Source organism: Brachyhypopomus gauderio, chromosome 8, assembly GCF_052324685.1.
Source record: "Brachyhypopomus gauderio isolate BG-103 chromosome 8, BGAUD_0.2, whole genome shotgun sequence".
NCBI lineage: Eukaryota > Metazoa > Chordata > Actinopteri > Gymnotiformes > Hypopomidae > Brachyhypopomus > Brachyhypopomus gauderio.
In genome coordinates this window covers 7,989,269-8,006,586 of record NC_135218.1, presented here as the reverse complement: position 1 = coordinate 8,006,586, position 17,318 = coordinate 7,989,269, and the positions used below count along the sequence as shown (strand labels likewise).

The 17,318-nt window shown below is 47.0% G+C and overlaps 2 protein-coding genes across 4 annotated transcripts in view; both read left to right on the top strand.

The window, feature by feature from the left end:
* plxnb1b (plexin b1b) overlaps positions 1-10,729 on the top strand; it is a 74,614-nt gene extending 63,885 nt beyond the window's left edge. For all 3 annotated transcript variants that reach the window (XM_077014155.1, XM_077014154.1, XM_077014153.1), the window contains 22 exons: positions 2,020-2,125; positions 2,254-2,390; positions 2,542-2,718; positions 2,850-3,087; positions 3,184-3,435; positions 3,536-3,718; positions 3,905-4,053; positions 4,322-4,422; positions 4,702-4,919; positions 5,125-5,303; positions 5,416-5,482; positions 5,750-5,896; positions 6,575-6,740; positions 6,886-6,989; positions 7,185-7,269; positions 7,372-7,538; positions 7,643-7,803; positions 7,976-8,123; positions 8,240-8,304; positions 8,493-8,568; positions 8,698-8,772; positions 8,880-10,729. In XM_077014155.1, coding sequence (XP_076870270.1) covers positions 2,020-2,125; positions 2,254-2,390; positions 2,542-2,718; positions 2,850-3,087; positions 3,184-3,435; positions 3,536-3,718; positions 3,905-4,053; positions 4,322-4,422; positions 4,702-4,919; positions 5,125-5,303; positions 5,416-5,482; positions 5,750-5,896; positions 6,575-6,740; positions 6,886-6,989; positions 7,185-7,269; positions 7,372-7,538; positions 7,643-7,803; positions 7,976-8,123; positions 8,240-8,304; positions 8,493-8,568; positions 8,698-8,772; positions 8,880-8,984 — 3,106 coding nt within the window. In that variant the 3' untranslated portion in view covers positions 8,985-10,729. The remainder of the gene's footprint in view (positions 1-2,019; positions 2,126-2,253; positions 2,391-2,541; positions 2,719-2,849; positions 3,088-3,183; positions 3,436-3,535; positions 3,719-3,904; positions 4,054-4,321; positions 4,423-4,701; positions 4,920-5,124; positions 5,304-5,415; positions 5,483-5,749; positions 5,897-6,574; positions 6,741-6,885; positions 6,990-7,184; positions 7,270-7,371; positions 7,539-7,642; positions 7,804-7,975; positions 8,124-8,239; positions 8,305-8,492; positions 8,569-8,697; positions 8,773-8,879) is intronic.
* Positions 10,730-11,977: 1,248 nt separating this feature from the next.
* Positions 11,978-16,179, top strand: LOC143521366 (putative peptidyl-tRNA hydrolase 2). The gene is made up of 7 exons (XM_077014157.1): positions 11,978-12,203; positions 13,337-13,456; positions 13,764-13,835; positions 13,912-13,986; positions 14,076-14,173; positions 14,858-14,972; positions 15,336-16,179. The coding sequence occupies exons 2-7, from the start codon at positions 13,349-13,351 to the stop codon at positions 15,420-15,422; spliced, it is 555 nt and encodes a 184-aa protein (XP_076870272.1). The 5' UTR covers positions 11,978-12,203; positions 13,337-13,348; the 3' UTR covers positions 15,423-16,179.
* The last annotated feature ends 1,139 nt before the right edge of the window (positions 16,180-17,318 follow it).

Here is a 17,318-nt window from a genome sequence, read left to right as displayed (position 1 = left end):
CCAGTGTGTGAGTGTTTTCCCAATGCGTAAGTGTTCTCCCAGTGTGTGAGAGTGTTCTCCCAGTGCGTGAGTGTTCTCCCAGTGCGTGAGTGTTCTCCCAGTGTGTGAGTGTTCTCCCAGTGTGTGAGAGTGTTCTCCCAGTGTGTGAGTGTTCTCCCAGTGTGTGAGAGTGTTCTCCCAGTGTGTGAGTGTTCTCCCAGTGTGTGAGAGTGTTCTCCCAGTGTGTGAGTGTTCTCCCAGTGTGTGAGAGTGTTCTCCCAGTGCGTGAGTGTTCTCCCAGTGCGTGAGAGTGTTCTCCCAGTGTGTGAGAGTGTTCTCCCAGTGTGTGAGAGTGTTCTCCCAGTGCGTGAGTGTTCTCCCAGTGCGTGAGTGTTCTCCCAGTGTGTGAGTGTTCTCCCAGTGTGTGAGTGTTCTCCCAGTGTGTGAGTATTCTCCCAGTGTGTGAGTGTTCTCCCAGTGTGTGAGAGTGTTCTCCCAGTGTGTGAGTGTTCTCCCAGTGTGTGAGAGTGTTCTCCCAGTGTGAGTGTTCTCCCAGTGTGTGAGAGTGTTCTCCCAGTGCGTGAGTGTTCTCCCAGTGTGTGAGAGTGTTCTCCCAGTGTGTGAGAGTGTTCTCCCAGTGCGTGAGTGTTCTCCCAGTGCGTGAGTGTTCTCCCAGTGTGTGAGTGTTCTCCCAGTGTGTGAGTGTTCTCCCAGTGTGTGAGTGTTCTCCCAGTGTGTGAGAGTGTTCTCCCAGTGTGTGTGTTCTCCCAGTGTGTGAGAGTGTTCTCCCAGTGTGTGAGTGTTCTCCCAGTGTGTGAGAGTGTTCTCCCAGTGCGTGAGTGTTCTCCCAGTGTGTGAGAGTGTTCTCCCAGTGTGTGAGTGTTCTCCCAGTGTGTGAGTGTTCTCCCAGTGTGTGAGTATTCTCCCAGTGTGTGAGTGTTCTCCCAGTGTGTGAGTGTTCTCCCAGTGTGTGAGAGTGTTCTCCCAGTGTGTGTGTTCTCCCAGTGTGTGTGAGTGTTCTCCCAGTGTGTGAGTGTTCTCCCAGTGTGTGAGTGTTCTCCCAGTGTGTGAGAGTGTTCTCCCAGTGCGTGAGTGTTCTCCCAGTGTGTGAGAGTGTTCTCCCAGTGTGTGAGAGTGTTCTCCCAGTGCGTGAGTGTTCTCCCAGTGCGTGAGTGTTCTCCCAGTGTGTGAGTATTCTCCCAGTGTGTGAGTGTTCTCCCAGTGTGTGAGTATTCTCCCAGTGTGTGAGTGTTCTCCCAGTGTGTGAGTGTTCTCCCAGTGTGTGAGAGTGTTCTCCCAGTGTGTGAGTGTTCTCCCAGTGTGTGAGAGTGTTCTCCCAGTGTGTGAGTGTTCTCCCAGTGTGTGAGAGTGTTCTCCCAGTGCGTGAGTGTTCTCCCAGTGTGTGAGAGTGTTCTCCCAGTGTGTGAGAGTGTTCTCCCAGTGCGTGAGTGTTCTCCCAGTGCGTGAGTGTTCTCCCAGTGTGTGAGTGTTCTCCCAGTGTGTGAGTATTCTCCCAGTGTGTGAGTATTCTCCCAGTGTGTGAGTGTTCTCCCAGTGTTTGAGTGTTCTCCCAGTGTGTGAGAGTGTTCTCCCAGTGTGTGTGTTCTCCCAGTGTGTGAGAGTGTTCTCCCAGTGTGAGTGTTCTCCCAGTGTGTGAGAGTGTTCTCCCAGTGCGTGAGTGTTCTCCCAGTGTGTGAGAGTGTTCTCCCAGTGTGTGAGAGTGTTCTCCCAGTGTGTGAGAGTGTTCTCCCAGTGTGTGAGTGTTCTCCCAGTGTGTGAGTATTCTCCCAGTGTGTGAGTGTTTTCCCAGTGTGTGAGTGTTCTCCCAGTGTGTGAGAGTGTTCTCCCAGTGTGTGTGTTCTCCCAGTGTGTGAGAGTGTTCTCCCAGTGTGTGAGTGTTCTCCCAGTGTGTGAGAGTGTTCTCCCAGTGCGTGAGTGTTCTCCCAGTGTGTGAGAGTGTTCTCCCAGTGCGTGAGTGTTCTCCCAGTGTGTAAGTGTTCTCATGGGGTCTACTAAGGACTCGTGTTTTCTTGCACGTAGAATCGTGTGTGTGACGGGGCCGAGTGGCGTGGAGAAGGAAGGACACGTGTCGGTCCGAGTGTCCAGCGTGGGGAGTGGCGTGTCCAGTCAGCTGTTCTTCTACCAGGTCACACATCTCACCCTGCAAATACGGCCACACGCCTCCAGAACACTGCTCCTCTAGATGTCCCCTGTGGGAGGAGGTTCTGGTTTGTCCCTCCCTGATCAGCGTCCCACGTGTCCATGTATGAACAGAGCCCGGTGCTGGAGGACATCATGCCTCGGAGGGGCCCACGGGCCGGGGGAACCACCCTCACCATCACGGGCCTGAAGCTGCTGACGGGCCGGGCCGGCCGTATAAGTGTGTGGCTGGGAGAAGTGCCCTGCACCATGTGAGTGAAGAACACACACTGCCAGCACACACTCCCACTACACTCACCTACACTCCCACTACACTCCCACTAAGAGTCCGGTACACTCCTGTGTAGTTGCATGTTACACACTGTTGTGATAGGTGTGTTTTTGCTCTCTGTCTGTCTGAAGTGTGTCAGAAGTGCAGGCGGGCAGGATGGAGTGTGTGACCGGAGCCAGCAACAGGACGGGAGATCACCGAGTGACGCTGCGCTATGGCAACAGTGAGCGGCACCTCAACGGCACTGGCTTCTGCTACACCCCAGACCCAAACATCACACATGCCATGCCCTCCAAAAGCTTCATCAGGTGAGTGTGAGTGTGTGTGTGTGTGTGTGTGTGTGTGTGTGTGTGTGTGTGTGTGTGTGTGTGTGTGTGTGTGTGTGTGTGTGTGTGTGTGTGTGCTGTACTGACTCCTTCAAACTGCGCTTCTGTGACAGCGGCGGCCGTGTGATCCACGTATCCGGACACAACCTGGACGTGGTCCAGGAGCCACGCATGCGGGTGACGGTGTACCCGCCAGACTCCGCCCCCCGCAGGAGGAGGGCCAGCAGATGGAGGAGGAGGAACGTAGGGAGCGTCATCAATGCTGAGGTGGAGCAAGAGTTACTGTGGAGACACAGGCGGATCCTTCCAGAACCAGACTGCCCAGAAAACACTCTGTGCTCTGTCAAGCACGTGAGTAGAAGCAGATGCTCCATTTTCGCTAAGTGTATGTTTGACAGTTTTAACATTTTATAACATCCCCCCTCCTCGTGCCCCTCCCCCCATCAGTTTGAGGAGCGGTGTGAGGTGAACACCTCCTCTCTACTGCTGTGTCGGACCCCTGCTGTGAGCTCACAGGTGATTGGTGCTGTCGTGCGGGTGGAGTTTCTCCTGGACAATTTGCGCGTTGACTTTAATTCCGTCAGCCAATCACCTTTCACCTATGAGCCTAACCCCACCCTCCACCCCCTCAACTATCGTGACCCTTCCGCTACCCACCAGCCCTTCCGCTACAAACCAGGATCAGTCATATCGGTGGAGGTCAGTGACCACCAGGTTCTGTTTTCGCTGGATCACTTGGTTTAATATACCGTTCATGGTGTCTCACTCATCTTTTGTCCTCTTCCTCTGTGCCCAACAGGGGGAGAATTTGGACTTGGCCATCTTTAAAGAGGAAGTTGTAGCTCTCATGGGCGAGGGAATCTGCGTGGTTAAAACTTTGACCCGGAACCATTTGTACTGCGAGCCGCCCCCCCAGCAGCCCGCCCCCTCCCCCATAAATGGGCGTAAGCGTGACGGAGCCGACGCCCTCCCAGACTTCATAGTGAGTGCACCCTCCACCATTAGAGTTCATCTGCAGGTGTTCATACAATGACCAGATCCTAAATAACCCCTCACGTCTACTCTGTTATGAAGTACTGACGGTTTACGTTCTGGGGTGGGTTCTGAAGCAGGAGTGTGTGTGTGTGGGTTCGTGTCGCTAATGCAGCTGGGTGTTCTGTGACCACAGGTGCAGATGGGCAATCTGAACTTCTCTCTGGGCAGAGTGCAGTACGACACGCTCAGTCAGTCCACCTTCCCCATGGAGGCTCAGATAGGCGTGGGAGTGGTGGCCTTGTTGGTCGTCCTCATCGTGGTGATCATCGTGCTTATCTACAGGTGCGTGTTGGATGAGGGGAGCACTGCTGTAGAACTCGTGGGCGTTGTGAGCGGGTGTGTGTGTGACGGCTCGGCTCAGGAGGAACTCGTCTCCTGTGCTGGGTTGCCCTTTGGTGTGAAGTACAGTCACTCAGTACAAGGCTTTCACATCTGGACTCTATTCTGGGTGATAGTTGACCTCCCAGGGGTCCGTTGTTTGTAGATTAGTCCGTTTCTGAGTCCTCAGCATGACTTGATCTTCGATGCATCCCCCCCCCGCCTCTCTCAGGAGGAAGAGCAAGCAGGCACTGCGGGATTACAAGAAGGTTCAAATTCAGCTGGAGAACCTGGAGACCAGCGTGAGAGACCGCTGCAAGAAAGAGTTCACAGGTGAAAGAGAGGAAATGAAAAGCAGCAAGGCATAAAAATAGAAAAGGGGCAAGAATGTGTGAGCCTACACTCACGAGCCCAAGCGAGGTGGCGTGAGTGTAGTTTCTCAAAAGTAGGTGAGGAGAGTCCGCTTCTACCAGGTTTGTCTTTATGATGGTGGACGGATCCATTTCCTGTAGTCTCACCGCAGTGATCTCATTCAGACAGTCACCTGAAATGCAACTTTTCACCGAGAGGCAGAGAAACCCGATTCACGGCTTCCTCTCTTCGACCTTCCAGACCTGATGACCGAAATGATGGACATGTCAAGTGACCTGATGGGATCGGGGATCCCCTTCCTGGATTATAAGATGTACGCGGAGCGCATCTTTTTCCCCGGCCACCGGGAGTCGCCGCTGCGTAGGGACCTGGACGTGCAGGACTGTCGCCGGGCCACGGTGGAGCAGGGCCTCGTGCAGCTCTCCAACCTGCTCAACAGCAAACTCTTCCTCACCAAGGTAATGCACAGCATCCTCTTCCTCAGGCCCAGCAAACGGGGACACTCGCCCTTTGCACTTGTGAAACGTGTTTTTGTACTGTCGGTTTATTTATTTATTTATTTCTCACTTGTCCAGCGATAGTTAGGATGGTCACTGTCCCCCTTTCACGTGTCCCTCCGTGCCTTTGTCCCCCGCCTGGCTGTCTCCCTCCTCCTGTCCTCAGTTCATTCACACTCTGGAGAGCCAGAGGACGTTCTCGCCCAGGGACCGTGCCTACGTGGCCTCTCTGCTCACCGTAGCCCTGCACGGCAAGCTGGAGTACTTCACGGACATCCTGAAGACGCTGCTCAATGACCTGGTGGAGCAGTATGTCGCCAAGAACCCCAAACTCATGCTACGCAGGTGAGGGGGGGGGGGGGGGGGGTTATGGGGCAGGGTGTAGTCAGACCGATCGTCCATGTTCTTTGAAGTCGCCATTTTGCTTGCATTCTTAACATTTGATTGGCTCATACAGAACCGAGACAGTGGTTGAAAAGCTCCTAACCAACTGGATGTCCATATGCCTCTACGCGTTCCTGAGGGTAGGTGTCCGAATGCGCTAAGGGACTAGCCGCCCTAGCCCCTCCGTGTAGGACAGCATGTATATTGAAATTAGACAACCCAGCTTCAAATTGCTTGAACAGATGGCTATTTTTAACACACGCAGTATTCGCTAAATAACTACTCTGAAAATGAATGTACGGCTTTGATGTTTTACTGGCGTTAACCGTCGTGCGACGCTTTATAAGCGCGCCGCTCCACTGTCTCGTCTTTAGTTTCATGTCGTGTCTTTTTGTGGTGTACGTAAGGACTCTGCAGGGGAGAGTCTGTACATGCTCTTCAGGGCCATAAAGCACCAGGTGGATAAAGGACCCGTGGATGCAGTAACGGGCAAAGCCAAGTACACACTCAACGACAACCGCCTGCTCCGGGAAGACCTGGAGTACCGCACTCTGGTTCGCACTTTTACTGCTGCTTATTCAAAAATATATATACAATCGATGTTCGTTCAGTGTAGACACACTTTTTTTTAACTGTTTCTGCCAGTATAGGATTCTTAAACAGGAAGAGTGATAAACTGTATAACCAGGGAAAAAAAACTCCAGCATTCCAGCATTCTCAAGTAGCTCTTAAAAGTATTTCCTCCGTTGTGGGAGTGAGTGGTGCCGCTCTGGGTCAGCGTGAGAGGGAAAGCTCTTAATTACCACTTGGACGACTACATCCTTCAGTCCTGTGCTCCTCGCGAGACCAGTGACGGTGTCCGGGAGGAAGAGCGAGATTAAAGGTGAAGCGCAAGGAGGCGGGGCTTGGTAGGAAGGAGGCATGGGAAGCTGACCCCACTGGTCGTGTCCAGGAGAGCTTATGGTACCATAAACAAGAGCGATTACACTAGAGCGTCGTCAAAGACGAGCTCCCTCAGGGTCAGACCCAGACAGGGGGTTTTACTCACTGAATGTTGACCCCGAGCCACCATGTCAGACAAAAGACCAGCGGAGAGCAGCAGGAGATATAGAGCTGTGTTAAAATAGCTGACTAGGCAGTCTCTCAGTGTCAGTTTGAGGAAGATGTGTACTGGTGACGTGAGGGATTAGCAGGTCAGCTGGTGGACGTGATCACTCCCGTTCTCTCGGCAGACTCTCAACTTGCAGATGCAGGGAACAGGAGTGACTGAAAGCCAGCCGCTAGCCGCTAAGGTCCTGGACTGTGACACCATAACCCAGGTCAAAGAGAAGATTCTGGAGCAGGTCTACAAGGGAACGTCGTATTCCCATAGGCCACACACAGACTCGCTGGACCTGGGTGAGAACATCTCTCCACATCACCCACTCTTTGACCTTCTCGTTCATGAAATACATTTATATTACATTTATGTTAACACTTGTGTACATTCATGGAGAGTAGTCCAGGTACTTCGGTCTGTATTCATGTGGGTGTGGCGTTGCAGAATGGAGGTCTGGTGTCGCGGGCCACCTGATTCTCTCAGACGAAGATCTGACCTCTGTAGTGCAGGGGAGCTGGAAACGCCTAAACACACTCCAGCACTACAAGGTACGCGTGCTCCTCATAGCACTACACACACCATCTTACACACACCATCACACACACACCATCACACACACACCGTCTCACACACACCGTCTCACACACCATCTCACACACACCATCTCACGCACACCATCTTACTGCCGAGTTTTAGGTGACATTTTATTATAATTTTTTTACTCCTGAACTTTGAACTTTCAGGTTCCAGATGGAGCTACGGTAGCACTTGTGCCACGCCACAGTAAACACATCCACCATGACAACCATGACTACGTGGCAGGAGAAAGTGAGTAAACACACACACACACACACACACTTGGACAGACGGACGGACACGCGCCAGAACCTTGGTCACACAGTACGTTTCTGGGCCGCCCCCCCTCCGCAGAGACGCCCATGCTGGAGGACGCGGATGAGGGCGGGGTCAGACTCTGGCACCTCGTCAAGGCCAGCGAGGAACCGGAGCTGCCCAAACACAGACGGGGCAGCCTGCGTGAGAGGGAGCGTGCCAAGGCCATCCCGGAGATCTACCTCACACGCCTGCTCTCCATGAAGGTACCGCCTGCACCAGGCGCACCGAGGCGTACGGGGCCGGTAGCTTCTACGTAGACGTGCGGGAACGGTTCACTAATGCGCCGCGGGTGTGTTGCTGCATACAGGGCACTCTGCAGAAGTTTGTGGACGATCTGTTCATGGTGATCCTCAGCACGAGTCGGCCAGTTCCTCTCGCTGTAAAATACTTCTTTGACCTGCTGGACGATCAGGCGGTTCTGCACGGCATCTCGGACTCCGAGACCATCCACATCTGGAAAACAAACAGGTACAGAAAGTTGTGGCCACCTCTTCAGACCAGGATGGATGGAGGATCAGCTTCTGTGTCCATAGAAAATTGCAGCTGCGCAGAATTGAGTCCTGGAGACTCCAGCTCAGAGATGTGCACACAGAGTTGTGGGTTTGGGTCAGAGGGAATAATGGGGGATTCTTTGTTCCAGTCTGCCCCTGAGGTTCTGGATCAACATTGTGAAGAACCCCCAGTTCATCTTTGACGTGCAGGCGTCGGACCACGTGGACGCGGTCCTGTCGGTCATCGCCCAGACCTTCATGGACTCCTGCACCATCGCAGAACATAAACTTGGCAGGGTGAGGATGCCACGGCACCAAACTCCAGCTCCCTTCTAAGAAGAACCATGACAGTAGCAATCCTATCACAGGATTTTGATCAACTGTGAATTTTCTTTACTGTGTCTCTTGTTCAGGACTCACCCATAAACAAGCTTCTGTATGCCAGAGACATTCCTCGCTACAAGCAGATGGTGGAGAAGTGAGTTAGACATATATTTTGTAGCTCAGATGATCAGATCAAACGAATCTTCAAGCATTTGATTTTGAATTACATTCAATTACATTGAAACAGACTCTCAAGGACTTTGAGTGCTGATTTTGTAATTGAGACAAAGTTCTAAACTATGACCAAAAAGCATGTTTCATTTCTCTGTGTCTTTTACTCAGGTACTATGCTGACATCAGACAGACCATCTCAGCTAGTGATCAGGAGATGAACTCTGCATTAGCTGAGCTCTCCAGGGTAAACTAACAATCTCGCTTCACTTCTTCATCTTGCAACTCATTCAGAATTGTGCACAAAATCAACTTGGTTTGACTTCTACAGTGAAGGCCATTTTGTGACATGTGCTACTGTACTTATTTGCCCTAGAATTACTCTGGGGAGTTGAATTACCTAGTGGCCCTACACGAGCTCTACAAATACATCAATAAATACTATGACCAGGTGAGTTGGTGGTGATGGAGTTGGGGAGTGGGGAGAGAGTAGAAGATATATTGAAGAGGCTCGGGTAACGTTCCTGCTCTTTAATGGCATCTCCATGTGTGTTTCAGATCATCACTGCCTTAGAGGAGGACACCACTGCTCAGAAGATGCAGCTCGGTTATCGCCTGCAGCAGATTGCAGCTGCCGTGGAAAACAAAGTGACAGACTTGTAACTGAGAGGTCGTGGATGGACGATGGGGGACAGAGCAAGGGATTATGGGGAGGGCTGAGGGCAGAAAACGGAGAGGGCGAAAGAAAAGGGCACATCGAGGGATGGACCCACTGATGCAAATTGTCCTAATGGGAGGGAAGTGAGAAAGCAATAAGGACCGCCTCCATTTCTGTGTGGACATACCTTCTGTGTGGAGGTCACTTTATAAATATAAGACCCAGTGTGTTAAGTGACTATATACGAGGTCCCTGTGTTAATCTGTGAGAAGAGATTAGTGAATGTTCACAGAGACTCAGCATCAGAAATACCTGAAGAGGTCTGCTACGAGACACTGGTCCACTGGGGTCCACTGGAAGAGAGCGAGATCCCAGGACATACTTTCTGAAGGACACACACCAGCAAAATGGATGTGTGTGTGTGTGTGTGTGTGTGTGTGTGTGTGTGTGTGTGTGTGTGATGTCCCTGCAGCAGGAGTGGCAGGGTACATCCGAATACTTTTCTGTGCTCTCCACCTCTCTGTGAGATGACAGCTGGATGACAGGGATTCCCAGGTCAAATGATTTTCCCAGTTCAAGTGGTATTCCCAGTTCAAGCCCACCTCCTGGACTTCACAGCCAAGTTACCCCCTTCCCATTTCCGCCATGGTGCCAAGTTATTGGGGCTTTTGGTCCAAATAGACCTTCTCTGAAGAGGACAATGACTGGAGGAAGAACACACACACATCCACACTGCTGATGTTCACAGAAATAGGGTTGTCAAAAGCATGAACATGTCAAAACATACATCGGACTTTTGCTCTTTACTGTTTTTCTCTACATCTTTGTTGTTCTCTTTCTTTAAATGCTTCCTTCCCTGTATCTATGTGTGATAGGCTCCCATTTCTTGTATAGCAATACACAGACCGTACTCACCTGTGCCATTGTAACTGTGTTTGTACTAAAATAATGAAACTGTTGGGCATTACCCAAATGCCATTTTTATTTTTCCTGCCTATATTCACTGGCAGGAAGTGAAAGAGAAATGTAATTGTGTAATTAGGTCAATGTAGGGAATTCTTGTTTTAGGATATTTATTTGATATTACCATCTGAATCTTTTAGACATTTTATTCTGCAACTGCCTCTCATACATATCTGTCAAAATCAATGAAGAGGAGCTCTGTCTTTGAAAATATACAACTCTATCCCATGTCTCGTCCAGGCAACAACATTCAGTTAACTGAGGCATTCACTCAGAAACGTTTGCCCTAGTAGATATATTTTATTTTAACATTTTGTCCTGTTATAGTAATGAGTGAGTTCTCTTCTACACATGGCACTACACAGATGGCTGGAGATTTTGACACCTTTCATTTAATTAATTCTAGTGTTTGGTTTTTTTTTTTTTTTTTTAAGTAATTCACTGGAAAGATGAAAAATACAGAAACCCAACATAAAAGCTTAAATGTATTCTGTTTTTGGACATAGTTTTGAATTATGTCCTAACATTCCTTTTAAGCATATAGGAGAAACTGATATTGTGGGATAGAGTAGTGTTTTGAACGTTCAACGTACATATGATCACTGTACCGTTTTTTTCTTTTTTTTTTTTGCTGTAGTTCTTTACATAAACACTAGATGGCAAGTGTTCAATTCATAAACCGACTTTTGACTACCTTCGGTACATCACTTTTTTTAAATGAAGGCCTTTCTGAAGGTCAACAGTAGAACAGTAGTTAATATAGAATGCATGTTATTTTATATATATATATATATATATATATATATATATATATATATATATATATATATATATATATATATATATATATATATATAATATGCGTTATAGAAAGGACAAAAGGGTCACCTTAAACGGAGGCTAACGTACAGCAACTGGTGAAACAGCTATAGTACGTTTTGATAGTTTGATAAGTGATAAGTGGACCACATTCCATATTTGTGAACAAATAAGATGCAAATTTGTGCAAAAATAATCAGAGGGTACTAAGCTATAACTGTTAGGTTGTATAAATTCTTATGTGTAGAGTAGAGCAGGCTCAACCCTAAACTTTTAAAAAATGTTTTTTATATAATTTGTTTATCAGAAATAATGATGGTCTCCCACCACTAGGTTATTACCAACCGTGTGAGCATTTTAAAGAATGAGGTAATAAATCTAACTGACTGAGTTTTTGTGGTTTTAACTAATTCAAAGACATCCAATGTTTCCTCTGCTAGACAAAAGAATGTAACAAGATAATTTGATGCACCAGCCGCCTGACAGCACGAAAGATTAATTCAGATTTAGATGGGTCACCACAGCGACATGGAGTAATAAGAAACTAAAACCAGATGCTTGTTGTATCTTCCTAACACACAACGCTTATTGTCAATTAGATTACTAACCATTAATTACATTAAAGAACGCAAAATTTGCTTTATTTTTTGCTAACTAATGAAATCACATCTCCACTGCGAAAATTCACGGAGCATGTCTGGGCGTCTTTTTAGGTTTCTGTTTGAGAGGTTGAAAATAGATTTGCATAAGGGTCGCGAAATGTTTAGGTTACTTATGAGTGCTTATAACTTTATCTGATTTGCGAATACCACATACAGCATGTGTAAACATCGGCCCTAGTTGTTTAAACTAGGGTCCATTTCCCCAAGGCGCTGTTCTTCAGTGGGCCGTGCAGTCCAGTTCCCGCTCCGCCTTGACAAAATATTATATTTGTCAAATATTGAGCATTATTTATTCCATAATATTACACAAAACGTGTATAACGTTTTTTGAACATTTCAAAATCCGTATTTTATTCTGTTCAAACAGCAGGTTCGTTTTGTAGTCTGTTGGTTTTGTCAGCTGGACCGTTTAACGAACATACCGGCGGCCATGTTCAGGCGGCAGCTTCTCTTTCTAACGTAATGGTGGCGCTGTCACTCTTCTCTCTCACTCTTTAAAAAATATCTCCCGTTTGTTTTCATGGGGGGCATGATCTGGAAGTACTAGCTACGTGCTTTTTTTTTACCACCATGGAGTCTGTGGTTATGCGTATTTGTCCCGAAAACTTGTCCAGTTAGCGAAAGAAAAAGAAAGAGGTTTAATACCAACTCGGTGGGAAAAAGGCGCCAGTCCGGCCGCACGCGCTTCGTTAGCTAACCAGCTAGCCGTTAGCTAGCTTAGCAACCGCGCGCGAGCCAGTTAGCGAGTATCTAGCCAGCTCCTCAACGCGACAGCGGCAGGTAGGTGGGGGGGGGGTGGACGGCGTTTTGTTGTTTTGCGCAAAGAGAGAGCCGGCTACGTGCATGTATGAAATTACACGCTCGGTTCGTGTAGATATGTATGAAGTCATATATCAGGCGTTTGGAGCGATACGTAGCTCGCTTCCTGCGCGTGTCTGTAGATATTTGGTACAAACGTGGCTTGGGTGAATAATTTCACTGATATTACATTTTGCTTTAAAATGTCTTTTTTTTCTCGCGTATTGCACCCAATGTACAAAGTTGATTGGAGAACGTTGCTCATTTTCCCCCCACGTTGACCCTCCCTGGTGCATCATCGCACGCGCAGGATTACCAGTCCGCTCCCCGCGCGCGCGCACGCTACTGGTCTCCGAGCGCGAGAGCAGCAGCCAGAATGTTGCGCACGTGCCACTCCCGCTGATGCAGGCTGTGAACTCTTCGTGTTTGTAGAGCAGTCAGTAACCGCAAACGGACTCTCCAGTGTGTTCTGCGTTGCGTGATGTTCTGTAGCTTGTACAGGATGCTGCTCAGTGATCAACAGTAGGCTTAACATATGGGTATAAGAACAGAAGTGTTTTTTTTCCTGCGACCGGGCCTTTTTGTGATGCATCTTTAAGTAGGACTGCAGCATGTGTGGGGGGAAACAAACACTGTAATTATTAGCAATGTGTTGCAGCTGCAGTCTGCTGGCTTATCTATTTGTTACCAAAATATTTACATTTGTTGGATCATGTGAAAGCAGTGATTCATCAAAACACCCACAGAACATCTGGAACAAGCATTAGCCCAGATCTCTACAGCACGTAGTAAAATGTATTGTAATTTGTTAGAGGGCATATTGTTGCCTTCAGAGACTGCAGTGCTATAAAATCATGAAAAAACACTATTCAATTTATACAGCTGTTTTAGGGGGGCTAAACTCATCTCCATTTAAGAAAAAAGACTGACAAGGTTTTGTATTATGCTATTGAGATATTTGAGCACAAATTTGAGTGAGATGTTCAGTTCTTCCCATACGATATAACTGTGCGTGTGTGCCCACCTCCCACCTTCACAGGCGTGTTTTGCCATGTGATGTTTGCCTTTTTTGTCTACATTGCTTTTATCTCATTGTGCCTGTATGCTTTCTTCAGAGCGTCAAAGTGATGGAGTCTTCAGAGCAGTCTCCTGCAGATCCAGGAGCTCAGGAGGTGAACCCCGTGTTCCTCCAGCAGCTCAGAGAACTGGACATCCCAGAGGAGGCAGCCAAGCAGGTCTACTAAATATCCATGCATCTGCTCAACATCTAAGACTTCTCACACCTTCAGGGAATAAAGACACATTTACTTAATTCTTGATTGGTTTGGAAAGTTTTGCTATTTAGGTGCATTTAAAGCCTTACAAGCTCTAACAGCAGCACTGTGTTGTGTCGGGTGAAGGAAGCATTCCCCTCAGCCCCTCTAGGCTGAAATGATAACTGCCCTCTTGTGGCAGTAGGTGCAGTCTAGCCTACATAAGATGGATGTGCTGAGTGTGTTGTATTTTTATTTTTTTCCGATTCCTTTCTCCTGTTGATTTTAGGCACTCCTACACACAAGGAATGTTTCTGCCGAAGAGGCGGCCATGTATTACTTCAACAAACTGGAGAACGAGGTTTGTGCATAATTACGCCCAGGTGGGTGTCGCGTGACGCTCGTCCCTGTACCCACCCGCCTGTCTGTTGTTCCAGGAGGAAGGAGACGAGGATCTGCTCTTCAAGATGGTCTTCATCGTGAACATGGAGCTGTCCATGGGCGTGGGCAAGGTACGTCCAAAACATCTGATACCGCCCGCGAGGCCCGACCCGGGCGGGTCGATGCGTGCGGCGCTGAGATTGTGGGTGGGTTCCCGCAGGTGGCGGCGCAGGTGGGTCACGCGGCCGTTGGGCTGTACCAGGCCATGCAGGAGAAGAACACCTGGAGGGAGATGGCTTGGAAATGGGACCACGCCGGGTGAGAGACTTTGCCCGGTTGCCGTAATGCATTTGCATATTTTGGAATGTTCTAGAAAGATGCACCGAGGGTGGGATGTTTGAAGCGACCGCTTTCACACCGCTGCTGTTCAACATGGCACTGCGAAGCTCGTGTGTTAGCAGCCGAGTCCTCGTGATCAGCCATTCTCATTTTTCAGTGCTGAACTTGTAGCCTCCAATGAACAGCAACCACATTTCTTGCTAATGCAGTCATGATATCATTTAGGTTTTCTTAAATTATTATTTTTTATTGGTAAAACCCTAGCAAGTAGCTCCTACTAAAATCAAGATTTTAAGACGTGAATCGTTTAACAGTGATATGTTGCTGTTTTCATGTTTTAAAGTTTTAGTTTGTGTGTAGACCCATGTCAAATTACATATCCATCCTAGACTCCTGCTGAGAAAAATAAAGTAACACTTTTAATAAAATCACTAAATAATTCCTTTGTCAGCAAAATAGGTGTCAAATGTTGTAGTATTTTACTGCAAACATGGACTTGTGTGTAATGTGTCACATTTAGAATTGGTCAGAATTGGGGTTACATTTGTCCAGTTTCCGTGACAACAGACACAGTATTGCTGGACTTAGTTGGACGATCTATCATTCCAAGCTCCCCTACTATGTCTTGTGTGTGTGTGTGTGTGTGTGTGTGTGTGTGTTCAGAGCTAAGAAGGTTGTGTTACAGGGCACCAACATGGCCCACTTGTTGGAGCTACAAGCTCTTGCTATGAGTCTGAGCCTCCCTACCAAACTGGTACACGATGCGGGACTCACACAGGTAATGTATGCTGTTTTCCATCATTCAAATCTACTTAAAACATCTATAGGTAGAAGTGGAATGGGATATAATTATTTGATTAATAAATGGTTATTTAGCAGAATGTCAATTAACACACTTTTACTTAAAATTAATGATGAACTGTAGCTTGAGATTTAAATATTTACTTAAATAATCTGTTGTTAGGCCGAAAAAAGGATGAAGCACATCACAGGAAAGATAGTCAACCATAGTACATGATAATGATTTTTCAGAGGGCTTTGAATATTAAAATATTATGTGCATACTGTTTCAAATGTGCAAATACCATGCAAAGCAGTGGTGGACACTGCCTAACTAGAGTGCCTCCCCTGCTGTCCTCAGGTGGAGCCAGGCTCTACCACCGTCCTGGCCATCATGGGGGAGGAAGACATGGTCAACAACGTCACAGGCAGTCTGAAACTGCTCTGAGCAGAGGGGAAAAAAAAAACATCTGTGGAAAAGCAGGAGCGTGATATACAATTTAGTGTCCACACGGGGGCAGCATAGTCTCACAGCTGGAAGGCGCTCAGACTGTCAAAAACATTTAAATAATTAAAAACAGCAAATCCCATAGCACTCACACGCTCCTACTGACTTCCACTGGCACACACACACACACACATGCACAGATTAACAATAACATTGGTAAGGATGGAAGAGGGCTGCATGTGTAGATGGTTGCATCGAATGTGTAAATTTAGGTGAATTCAATGTTTACAGTTTTATTCACATTCATTAAATTATGAAAGGCTCTTTAAGACTAGAATAAAGAGGAGATATGTAAAGACCACTAATGTGCTCATTGGTAAGTAATCAAAAGGGTAGGTGAAACCACTCATCCCTTCCTATATACAAATATATAGCATTTACTAAGTTAGAACCTAGTGTTTTGGTGATTGTGGATCCAAAGTAGTCATTGTAAATGAGTGAAATGAATTGTAACACTATGTGTCAAGCATCCCTTCTAGATGTAAGAACTTCTGAATATCTCCTTGGGAAGGTTTACTGCTTATCAGTGAAGGGGCTTCCTTTGCTATGAATTGTGATGTATAAATCAATGTATGTATATAACTTTTACGTACCTTAAATGTAACTGGTCAAATGTTATGTAGACATAATGAAGGCATATTGACATGGGGGAGAAGAAAAAAACAAAATCTCAAAGCCATAAATTTGTGAAATGCCATTGTTAACAGTTTCCATTCTATTTTGACTAAGTTTTTTATACACTTACTCATAGTGGATTGTTCATTATTTTAAAAAGAAAAAAATGCATTAATAACAATATGCGCACTCAACTATTTTAATCATTTATTTTCATTTATTTGTGTTTGAGATAAAAAAAACCTTTATTTTAACCGTCAACACATCAAATAAAAACCCAAGAGTAAGAAGTTAATATTTAGGTAACACACTACTGATGTAATTATACTGATAGTAATGCCTCATGCTTTTCCAATATCATATTTATGTTGTCAGCAGTTACAGGAAATGCACAACTCGTATGGTTATCACTGGTAATCCTTAGAAGAGATGGAATGGACCATGTTATTTGCTTAATTTCCAAAATGTTTCACCTTTTTCATTTCTTTTTGGTTGAGGGAATTGGAGAAGTGGAACTGGAAGTGATATGCGATATAGTGCAAGCAATCTGTTTGCTGTGCTCTTATATTTTAGCAGTTGAACTCTGCAAAGGAGCTACTCGTTAAGGACACGTCATTACTCTGTATGTGAAGAGGGCATTTCCTGAACTCTCTTAGAGGCAAATATTTGGTCCGTTTTATGTAATGTTTCATGCTTTGGTCAAGAAACATTTCAAACATGTCACGGTTGATTTTGGCGTTGTTAACGGACTACACCACAGATCAGCGATAAAACAAACAGGCAGTTGTGAGAGAAAAAAGCTCCACGTTACAACTTGAGAAATGAAAACGTGTCGGGTTTTGTGGTAACTTCTTGTCGGTTGTAACTACACCAGGTTCACCTGCACCACAACACACCGGTTGTAGGCGATAAGCCGTGTTGTGGACCGCAACCGGGAGCTGCCGAGCGGAACCTGTCCTGTCAGCGGAGGCCTTCAGACGGTTCCGAGAACGACGTGTCCTCGTAGTTTAACGTGCTGGTCCATTAGCCCAACCTTCATGTGGACGTGGGAGGCGGTGGTGTTTTTTTTTTACTCAGCAAGGCGTCGGACATGATTCTGCCGCAAACTCCGTCTAAAATAAATATATATATACACGAAGTAGCACATTTACGCCTTGGTATATCTCATGTACAAAAGTGAATAACAAGCAACTGGGCATTGCGGTGTTCGGTGTCGGGTAT

Bases quoted from the DNA above. Each gene is read 5' to 3' on its own strand.
- LOC143521366 (XM_077014157.1), top strand. From the start codon at position 13,349: ATGGAGTCTTCAGAGCAGTCTCCTGCAGATCCAGGAGCTCAGGAGGTG. The intron at 13,836-13,911 runs GTTTGTGCATAA...CTGTTGTTCCAG, and splicing joins TCAACAAACTGGAGAACGAG to GAGGAAGGAGACGAGGATCT. The intron at 13,987-14,075 runs GTACGTCCAAAA...GGGTTCCCGCAG, and splicing joins TGTCCATGGGCGTGGGCAAG to GTGGCGGCGCAGGTGGGTCA.